Genomic DNA, 11,575 nt, shown 5'->3' on the forward strand with positions numbered 1-11,575 from the left:
TATATCTTCCAGCAGAGAAAGTTCATACTTCTCCACCCTTTCTGCTCTCACATCAATTATTTAAGCTCCCGCCATTCTCCCTGACTGATATGGACAGCATTCATCCCCCGGGTGAGGCGGCTCCCATCTTTTAAATGGGCCCCTGCAGGCCACTTAACCCCAACACAATCTTTAATTTAGTAAAACATTTTTATTTAAGCAAACTGAACACTTTTTTCATGATGTGTCTCTACAAGCTACCATGACCTGATGTAAAACAAACATCTGTCAGCATGTCTTAGAAAATTACCATTGCTAATGCAAATAAAATTACATCATTGGTTAGTTCATGAAACAGATTTGCCTTATGCTGTATTGTGGAGTTACATACATATTTTCCTTTTACAGGTTACCACCCAGAATGGAGAATGGTACCTTCTTTCACCCCTCTGTAATGAAGCTCAGTTTTGGAGACATCACCTCAATGAGATATTTTTATTGTGTCATAGTTTTATTTGGATACATACTAAGTCTAGTTTTCAATGGAATGGTTATTGTTATCATCGCAGTTAACAGGAGTCTACACAAGCCAATGTACAGTTTTATATGTGCATTGTGCTTCAATGGCATTTATGGGAGTAGTTCCTTCTTACCCGGTCTCTTCATAAACCTACTTCAGAAAACTCAAACCACTTCATACACCTTCTGCCTGGTACAAGTATTTTGGGTACATACTTATGGGTCAAATGAGATGACCATACTGGCAGCAATGGCCTATGACCGCTATGTGTGCATCTGCAACCCACTGAGATACCACAGCATCATCACCTTATCGACTGTATTCAAACTGATTGGTGTAGCTTTTCTACAGCCAATTATAGTGTTTGGTATTCAATTTATATTGACAATTAGACTTCCATTATGTTCCTCAGAAATCCTGAAGATCTACTGTGACAATTGGTCAGTGGTGAGACTTTCTTGCATTGACACAACAGTAAACAGTTTCTATGGAATCTTTGTGTCTACAACAATGCTGGGAGTGATACCACTTTTTATATTTTATACGTATGTTCAGATATTTAGAGTTTGTTTGAGGTCATCAAAAGAAGTTAAAGACAAGGCTTTTCAAACTTGTTCTCCACACTTTATAAGCATTGCAAATTTTATTACTGATGCCCTCTTTGAGCTCCTTCTTTATCGATTTGTTCCAGCTAACCTGCCATATGGACTAAGAGTCATGATGTCTGTGCAAATTCTGGTGGTGCCTCCAGTTTTAAATCCTTTGATTTATGGGGTGAAGATGAAGAAAATAAGGACTAAGATAAAAGGTATCTTTCAGAGGACAACTGAAAAATAATTGAATATCATTATTAAGCAGACAAAATATTTAAATAGCCGGCAACTCCAATACATAAAAATAATTTATTGGCACATATAGGAAAACAAAAAAGCAGATGCGTTTCAGCTGAAAAAGCCTTGGTCACTGCAGTGACCAAGGCTCTCCAGCCGAAACGCGTCTGATTTTTTGTTTTCCTACATGTGCCAATAAATTATTTTCATGGATTGGAGTTGCTGGCTATTTTTCTCTTTTGTCTACCTATTTGGGTGTTGTCTGGAGAACACCGCAGCCTGAGCACCCACCTGTGGACTCCGTCCTGCCTGTTGGTATTCCCCTGTTTAGAGTGCTGCACCTTTGTGTTTGTATGTCATTATTAAGCACCTCTCTACCGCAATATTGTAAAAAAAATCAGCTTGTGGGTGAATGTCTATTTATGGAGTGATGTTTATACAAGGGGGCAAGTTCACCATTTATTGTTGGTGAACCAAGCAGCTTCGTTCACAGGTGCAAGGTTGCAGAGCTGATTCGAATGACTCTGCACCTTCTGATTACTGTGATTGGTCATAAAAGAGACCAATCACAGCACACATACTTGTGTTTACATTTGAAAACCCTCCCCTTCCTCTTACAATGGAGTAAGGGAAGCAACAGGAACTAATGATTGAATGAGTCCATTCAATAATTCCTGATGTAAACACTGATCATGGCAGCAGCAGCAGCAGTATAATTTTTAATCTTTTCACTACCCCTTCTCTCCTACACATGCATCTTGCATATCTGCACATTAACTCCTTCATCTCCATGCTTCCACTATATGTGACCAAGACAATAACTCCTTTACCAGCATGTTTCTTCATTTCCCCAAAAAAGTGTCAAAAAATAAAATGGCCTTGGGGTGTCTACTTTTGAAAATGGGGTCATTGGTGGGGGGGAGTGTTCTTACTGTTCTGGGATTTTTATTTTAAAAGAAGGTAAAGGAAACATTTTTCTTTTTGTTTGTTTTTCTTATAAATAGTTACATAGTTGGCAAGGTTGAATAAAGACACCAGTCCATCCAGTTCAACCTGTTTGGGTGTGTTTACGTCAATACCATTTCTCATATCCCTGCATATTGCATTCGCTAAGATGCCCATCTAAAAGCTTTTTTAAATTATCAAAACTGCTGACACCGCCAATTTTTTTCACATCCTTACGGCTCGAACAGTAAAGAACCCCTTATGCAGTTTAAGTTTAATCTGCTTTTCGTCAAACTTCATTGGGTGGCCACGTGTTCACTTAAACGACCTAAGATTAGATAGTTTTCTCCCTATGCTAGAATCACCACTGAGATATTTGTATATTGCTATCATAACCCTTTAACCACTTCAATACAGTGCACTTACATTTTGAATAACAATTACTCAGTCATGCAACATTGTACCCATATGAAATTTGTGTCCTTTTTTTTTCACACAAATAGAGCTTTCTTTTAGTGGTATTTAATCACTTGTGGGTTTTTTATTTTTTGTGCTATAAATAAAAAAGACCGTAAATTTTGTGAAAAAATGCCTTTTTCTTTGTTTCTGTCATAAAATTTAGCAAATTAGTAATTTTTCTTCATAAATTTTGGCCAAAATTTATACTGCTACATCTCTTTGGTAAAAATAACCCACATTAGTCTAAATTATTTGGTCTTTGTGAAAGTTATAGAGTCTACAAACTATGGTGCCAATCACTGAAAATTGATCACATCTGATCACACCTGATGTACTGACGGCCTATCTCATTTCTTGGGACACTAACAAGTCAGGAAAGTACAAATACCCCTTAAATGACCCCTTTTTAGAAATTAGACATTCCAAGGTATTAAATAAGTAATATGGTGAATTTTTTTAAGTTGTAATTTTTTCCCACAACTCTTTGCAAAATGAAGATTTTTTTTTTTTTACAAAATTGTCATATTAACAGGTTATTTTTCTCTCATAGCATATGTATACAACAAATTACACCCCAAAATACATTCTGCTACTCTTCTCGAGTATGGCAATACCACATGTGTGGGACTTTTACACAGCCTGGCCACATACAAAGGCCCAACATTGAAGTAGCACCTTCAGGCGTTCTACGAGCATAAATGACACATCTCATTTCTCAACCACCTATTACACTTTTGAAGGCCCTGGAGCACCAGGACATTGAATTGCCCCCAAAATGACCCCATTTTGGAAAGCAAACACCCCAACGTATAATCTATGAGGCATAATGAGTCTTTTTAATGGTTAATTTTTTTCCAGAATTTTTTGGAAAATGTGGAAAAAAATGAAAACACATTTTTTTTCACACAAATTTGTCGATTTATCAGATATTTCCAACACATAGCATGTACATAGCAAAGATGACACCCCAAAATACATTCTGCTACTCCTCCTGAGTATGGCAATACCACATTTGTGAGACTTTTACACAGTCTGGCCACATACAAAGGCCCAACATTGAAGTAGCATCTTCAGGCGTTCTACGAGCATAAATGACACATCTCATTTCTCAACCACCTATTACACTTTTGAAGGCCCTGGAGCACCAGGACAATGGAATTGCCCCCAAAATTACCCCATTTTGGAAAGCAAACACCCCAACATATAATCTATGAGGCATAATGAGTCTTTTGAATGGTTCATTTTTTTTCAGAAGTTTTTGGAAAATGTGGAAAAAAAATGAAAACGCATTTTTTTACACAAAGTTGTCGATTTATCAGATATTTCCAACACATAGCATGTACATAGCAAAGATGACACCCCAAAATACATTCTGCTACTCCTCCTAAGTATGGCAATACCACATGTGTGAGACTTTTACACAGCCTGGCCACATACAGAGGCCCAACATCCAAGTAGCACCATCAGGCATTCTAGGAGCATAAATGACATATATAATTTTCTGGCAACCCATCATTTTTGAAAGCCCTTCATATTTCTAACACATAGCATGTACATACCAAGAATTACAATCCAAAATAAATTCTATTGTGGAAAGGGTAAAAAAAAAGCATTACCTGTACTTTTAGTAGTATCCACAGAGGAGAGCACTGGTCCAGGCAGCAGGCAGGGATGTGGTTAGCGACAGCAATAGTAATTATCCAGGCAGCAGGCAGGAATATTGTCTATAGTCAGCACAAGGATATTGTCAGCACAGCACAGTCCATAGAAATTGTCCAGGCAGAGACAGCCAGCACAGCCATAATATTGGTCCTGGTATACTGTTACCTGCAGACACTCATTATTGTACCGATCTCCAGCCCTTCATAAACATACTGCCTCTTGCTACAGCTAATTATTTGCATAGTCCAGGTAGCGGTGTGGTCCGTTCATGTGGCAGGCTGAGGCATGGTGGCAGTAAGTCAGCAGCAGGCTGAGGGCCACAATCAGGTAAGACCTGTGCACAGGGTTAGAGGCTTCGACCCAACCAAATCTCTATGAAGCCTCCGGACTCCAGACCCTAATCCAGAAATTCCGAAAACCCGGAGAAAACAAAAAAAATAGTTTTATCCATCCGGAAAAACAATTCTGGAGCCCCTCACATATGTGAGACCCCTGTGTACTACAGTAGCAGGGCAACAGATAAGTCCAAGCAGTAGGCAAAAGCATAGTCCATAAAACAGGCCAGGGTCAGTTCACATGAAAGCAGTCCAAGTGGTGGGCAGTAGCGTAGTTAATAAAACAGGCCAGGGTCAGTTCACGTGGAAGCAGTCCAAACGGTAGGCAGAGGCATAGTCAAAAAACAGGCCAGGGTCAGTTCACGTGGAAGGCAGTGGCATGGTTATTTGGGGAAGAATGGAAAATTGTCAGCACAGATGATGAAAATGGGGAAATGGTTAAAAATATGAGCTAATCTTTTAGGGATGTGTGATAAAGTTTGAAGCTTTCACCAATGCAAAGGCCAGGTTGGGAGGGACACTGGGGACAATGGTAGCTGGTATCTTTTCGAAATCCTCTTTTGGTGCACACGCAACATTTTTTTTGCCGTCTTCGGCCTGCTTCAGATGGTGGAATGCTGAAGGGGAAGTGGCACTCGTGAAGTCGGCAAACAGCCTCAGAGCAAAGGTCTTTTGGGGGGGGTCTTTGATGATAGATGAGGGACGTAACAACTTCTTCTTTAAATTTTAGGAAGGGGTGGGGCTTTCCATGAATTTGGTGTAGACTACGTAGGAATTATAAATGGCTAAATGGATGAGATAAATTGCTACCTTCTTGTACCAGAATCGGGACCTCCTTATTGACAAATAAGGCTGAATCATTTGATCATTGAAATCCACCCCCCCATGTAGAGATTATAATCTTGGACACATGTTGGCTTTTCAATGGGACCTCGTCTTTTTGTACCTCAATTGTAGTGTCGCCATGGATGGTGGACATAATGTGCACTTTCCTTTTATCCTTCCACCTCAAGGCCAGCACTTCATTGCATCTCAATGATGCTCTTTCCCCCCTTCGCAGCTTTTTGTTTGCTAGAGATTGTGGGAAGCCCTTCCTATTTTTTCTGGAGGTTCCACAGGGTTTTTGCAATGTATAAGTATTTAAAAAGGGGCAGGCTGGTGTAGAAGCTGTCAAGGTATATGTGATATCCTCTGTTCAGAAGTGGGTATGCCAGGTCCCATACAATCTTTCCAGTTGTGCCCATGTAGGCCGGGCATTCAGGGGGCTGGAGCTGGGAATCTCTTCCTTCAAATATGCGGAACGCATACAGATATCCCGTGGCTCTCTCACAGAGCTTGTATAATTTTATTCTGTATCTGGCCCTTTTGCTAGGAATATATTACTTTATTCCTAGCTGGCCTGAAAAGGGTACCAGGGACTCATCGACACATATATTCTGATCGGGGACATAGAGTTCTGCAAATTGTTGGGAAAAGAAATTTATCAGTGGGCGAATCTTATATAACTTGTCGTAATTTGGATGATTGTGGGGAGGGCACTGGGTGTTGTCGCTGAAGTGAAGAAAGCGCATTATCATCTTGTATTGGGACCTGGACATTAAGGCAGAATAAATGGTCTTGTTGTGGATAGGGTTGGTGGACCAATAGGCATGTCCTTCATTTTTTTGTAATCCCCATGTTTAGGGTGAGGCCCATAAACAACTCCTCCAAATTCAGATCTCTCCACTCAAACGGATGGGCATAGGATGATTGGGGGTTGTTGGCAATATACTGCTCGGCATATAAATTTGTCTGGTCCACAATAAATTGCAGCATAGTGTCAGGCAAAAACAGATTAAAGAAATCAATCTCTGAGAAATTTTGGGTGTTGGTCTGCACACCTAGCTGTGCTGTGAAAGGGGGAATAATTGGTGATGCAGAGTTGGAAGGCAGTCATGTTGGGTTGGCAAGACCATCTGGCATGTATGTAGAGGCCCTGGCTCTTGGGGGACTTGACACTCCAGTAGTTGGATTGGAATTTCCTGTGCTGGTACTCAGGTGTGATGTGGCAGCACTGGTACTGGGTCTGGGCATTTGTTCCTGGGGCCTATCGCCGGCGGCAGCGCTGGTACTGGGCATTTGTTCCCGGGGCCTAACGCTGTTGGCAGCGCTGGTACTGGGCCTGGGAATTTGTTCTTGGGGCCTATTGCTGGTGGCAGCACTGGTACTGGGCCTGGGAATATAATCCTGGTTTCCAGAGTGCCGTGCCCTTTTAGGAGGGACCAATATTTCCTCCAAATTATTTGCCGATTCACTATTCAGTTCAAATGCCGAATCTGATACAGAATCAAAATTGGAATCTGATGAGAACTCCCCGTTGCTCTCATCAGTGATGGAGAAGATCTAGAATGTCTCCTCACTGTTGTATACTCTTTTGGACATGACGCCGATGGCTGTGTGACAGGTGTCAAGTGATGGTCACTGATGGGCTGTGCGATGGGTGGCAGGTGGCGTTCACTGATAGGTGAAGATGGTGTGACAGGTAATGGTCACTGATGGGTGACAGGCCACGGACAGTAACGGGTGATGGTCACTGACGGGTGATGGTCACAGATGGGTGACAGGCTACAGTCACTGATGGGTGACGGGTGATGGCTGGTCATCACTGATGGGTGACAGGTGATGGCTGACGGGTGATGGCTGACAGTCACTGATGGGTGACGGGTGATGCCTGTCGCTCACTGATGGGTGACAGGTGATGGGTGGTGGCTGACGGTCACTGATGGGTGACGGGTGATGGCTGGCGGTCACTGATGGGTGACAGGTGATGGGTGACGGGTGATGGCTGATGGTCACTGATGGGTTACAGGTGATGGCTGGCGGTCACTGATGGGTGACAGGTGATGGCTGACGGTCACTGATGGGTGACGAGTGATGGATGGCGGTCACTGATGGGTGATGGGTGATGGCTGATAGTCACTGATGGGTGACGGGTGATGGCTGACGGTCACTGATGGGTGACGGGTGATGGGTGACAGGTGCATTGCTGACAGTCACTGATAGAAGTCTTATGTGACAGGTGCACTTTATTGGGTGACTGTGGTGACTGTTGGGTGACAGATGACAATGGGGGGGGCAATGGTACAGGTGTGGTGTTGGTGCAGACACTACAGAACACAGATTGGTAACTCACTGCTTCTGGCTTTTCTCTCCTCACACTGGAAACGGTGTGTGAGGAGAGAAGAGCTAGTAACAGCTAGTTACCACTCTGTGTTTACATTTAGTGATCGGCTGTGAAAGGATCACCCCCCTCGGTGGTGAGAGCCGCGCCGCCTGGCCGTCATATGACAGCCAGTGGTCGGCAAGCAGTTAAGCATCTCTTCTCCATGGAAAATAAGTTTAATCCTTGTAGTCACTCCTTCATGTTCTCTAGTCCCATTTTTGGCTTTCTCGTCCTTCTCTGGACTCTCTCTAGTTTCAGCACATCCTTCCTGAGGACTCTTGACCAGAACTGGATGGCATATGCAAGATGTGGTCAAACCAGAGTTTTGTAAAGCGGTAGAATTATAGTCTTATCTCTTAAAGTATTAACTTTTTTTTTTTTGTTTTGGATGGAGTGCAGAGGGATTAGAATGTTTGTCAGTTTGTATTGCTGTCTGTAACCCCGTTAGGTAGATTCACCCTCACTATGAGGTTTATTGACTAAAGCTGGAGAGTGCAAAATCAGTCTCACTTTTGCATAGCAACCAATCGGCTTCCAGATTTTATTACCAAAGCTTAATTGAACAAGCTGAGGTTAGAAGCTGATTTCTCTGCAGAGGTGAGACTGGTTTTGCACTCTCCTGCTTTAGTAAATAAACCCCTATTTGTCCCGTTTACCATTTTCATTGAAAGTGAAAGTAAAAGAAAATCCCAATTTTTGGGTTGTCCCCAGAAAAGTAATAGCGGGTAAGTCTTCCAATGGAAACACTAGTTCTGGTGACATGGGGGTCCCCAAGGAATTACCTTAATATGAAGAGATTTCCTCTCACTTACTGTTTGGCTATGGGACAAGAAGTGAAGGAAAATCTCCGCAATGGGACACAGTTAGTTGAGAAAAAGCAACTAATCTCTGCAGACAGCAGATTAACGTGTGCAAGGTCAGTCTTTTACCATATCCAGGGTACTCTCTTCTGGGTCTCAGACACATGCTCTGTTTCAGTAAAAGTACAAGTTACTTAGTTACATAGTAGTCAAGGTTGAAAAAAGACACAAGTCCATCAAGTAAAACCTATGTGTGTGATTTTATGTCTGGATTACATTGTATATCCCTGTATGTTGTGGCTGTTCAAGTGCTTATCTAAGGCCGCGTACACACGAGCGGACTTTTCGACCGGACTGGTCCGACGGACTTTTCGACGGACTTTCAACTGACTTTTGATGGACTTCCGATGGACTTTTTAACGAGAGAGAGAGTATCACCGCTCCAGGTGGGTCAGATCAAAGTAAAAGGCATCTCCTTCAGTCTAGAAGTCCAGGTGGTGGCAATGCTGTAGCAGTTAGACATCAAAGAAATCCTGGACAGCCGCACTCCAAAAATATTTGCCTTTATTCAATAACGTGTCATCCAAAATACAGATCACAGCAAAGTGGAACAAAGCTTACGCATTTTGCACTACACAGAGTGCTTAGTCATAGGACTTTTTAACGAATAGACTTGCCTACACACGATCACACCAAAGTCCGACGGATTTGTACGTGATGACGTACCCTGGACTAAAATAAGGAAATTGATAGCCAGTAGCCAATAACTACCCTAGCGTCGGTTTTTGTCCATCGGACTAGCATACAGACGAGCGGATTTCTGGGTCCGGCGGAGTTACGACGTAAAGATTTGAAGCATGTTCCAAATCTAATGTTCGTCAGATTTTCGACCGGAAAAGTCCGCTGAAGGTCCAATAAAGCCGACACACGATCGGTCCGTCGGACAAGTCCGTTCGAAAAGTCCGACCGTGTGTACGCCACATGATAATTTTTTAAATTATCAATGCTTTCGGCTGAAACCACTGCCTGTGGAAGAGGATTCCACATCCTAATCATTCTTATAGCGCGTACACACGGTCAGAATTTCCGACAACAAATGTTCAATGTGAGCTTGTTTTCGGAAATTCCGACCATGTGTAGGCTCCATCTGACAGTTGTCGGAATTTCCTGGCTATTGAACTTCATTTTTCTCGGCTCGTCGTATGTGTTGTACGTCACCGCGTTCTTGACATTCGCAATTTCCGATAACATTTGTGCGACCGTGTGTATGCAAGACAAGTTTGAGCTAACATTCGTTGGAAATAAATCCAGGATTTTGTTGTCGGATCATCTGTACGCGGCATTACAGTAAAGAACCCTCTACACAGCTTAAGGTTAAACCACTTTTCTTCTAATCTTAGTGAATGGCCGCGTGTCTTATTAAATTCCCTTACGCAGAAAAGTTTTTTCCCTATTGTGGGGTCACCAGTGCGGTATTTGTACATTGAAATCATATCCCCTCTCAAGCGTCTCTTCTCCAGAGAGAACAAGTTCAGTACTTTCCTCATAACTAAGATCCTCCAGTGCCTTTATTAGTTTTGTTGCCCTTCTCTGGACTCTCTCCAGTTCCAGCAGATCCTTCCTGAGGACTGGTGCCCAGAACTGGACGGCATACTCCAGGTGTGGCCAGACCAGAGTCTTGTAGAGTGGGAGAATTATCGTTTTATCTCTGGAGTTAATCCCTTTTTTAATGCATGCCAATATTCTGTTTGCTTTGTTTTCAGCAGTTTGGCATTGCATGCCATTGCTGAGCCTGTCATCTACTAGGACCCCCAGGTCCTTTTCCATCCTAGATTCCCCCAGCGGTTCTCCTCCCAGTGAGACGATTGCATTCATATTTTTGCCATCCAAATGCAGTATTTTATATTTTTCCACATTAAACCTCATTTGCCATGTAGTTGCCCACCCCATTAATTTGTTCAGATCTTCTTGCAAGGTTTCCACATCCTGCAGAGAAATTATTGCCCTGCTTAGCTTAGTATTCTCCGCAAATACAGAGATTAAACTGTTTATCTCATCCTCCAGGTCGTTTATGAATAAATTAAATAGGATTGGTCCCAGGACTGAACCCTGGGGGACCCCACTTTCCACCCCTGCCCATTCGGAGTACTCCCAGTTTCCAGTTTTCAATCCATGTACTCACCCTATGGTCCATGCCAACTGACCTTACTTTGTAGAGGAAACATTTATGGGGAACTGTACCAAATGCTTTTGCAAAATCCAGATACACCACATCTATGGGCTTCCTTTATCTAGATGGCAGCTCACCTCCCCATAGAAAGTTAATAGATTGGTTTGGCAAGAACGATTCTTCATGAATCCATGCTGATTACTGCTAATGATACCGTGTCATTACTAAAATCTTGTACTGTATATAGTCCATTATCATCCACTCCAAGAGCTTCCATGCTATTGATGTTAGGCTAACTGGTCTGTAATTCTCAGGGATGTATCTCAGCCCTTTTTTAAATATTAGTGCTACATTGGCTTTTCTCCTATCAGCTGGTACCATTCCAGTCAGTAGACTGTTCGTAAAAATTAGGAACAATGGTCTGGCAATTACTTGACTGAGTTCATTAAGGACCCTCGGGTACAAGCCATCTGGTCCCAGTGACTTATTAATGTTAAGTTTTTCAAGTCTATTTCTAATTCTGTCCTCTGTTAGCCATGAGGGTGCTTCCTCTGGCGTGACATGAGGATAAACATTGCAGTTTTGGTTACTGAAGCCACCCGATTCCCTCGTGAAAACCGAGGAGAAGAATAAATTCAATACCTTCGCTATCTCTCCATCCTTAGTAACCAGA

The 11,575-nt window shown here is 42.5% G+C and overlaps 1 protein-coding gene across 1 annotated transcript; it reads left to right on the forward strand.

The window, feature by feature from the left end:
• The first annotated feature begins 400 nt into the window (after positions 1-400).
• Positions 401-1,336, forward strand: LOC141126504 (olfactory receptor 51I2-like). The gene has a single exon (XM_073612443.1). The coding sequence runs from the start codon at positions 401-403 to the stop codon at positions 1,334-1,336; it is 936 nt and encodes a 311-aa protein (XP_073468544.1).
• Positions 1,337-11,575: the final 10,239 nt, after the last annotated feature.

The sequence above is a fragment of the Aquarana catesbeiana genome, linkage group LG02, assembly GCF_042186555.1.
Source record: "Aquarana catesbeiana isolate 2022-GZ linkage group LG02, ASM4218655v1, whole genome shotgun sequence".
Classification (NCBI taxonomy): domain Eukaryota; kingdom Metazoa; phylum Chordata; class Amphibia; order Anura; family Ranidae; genus Aquarana; species Aquarana catesbeiana.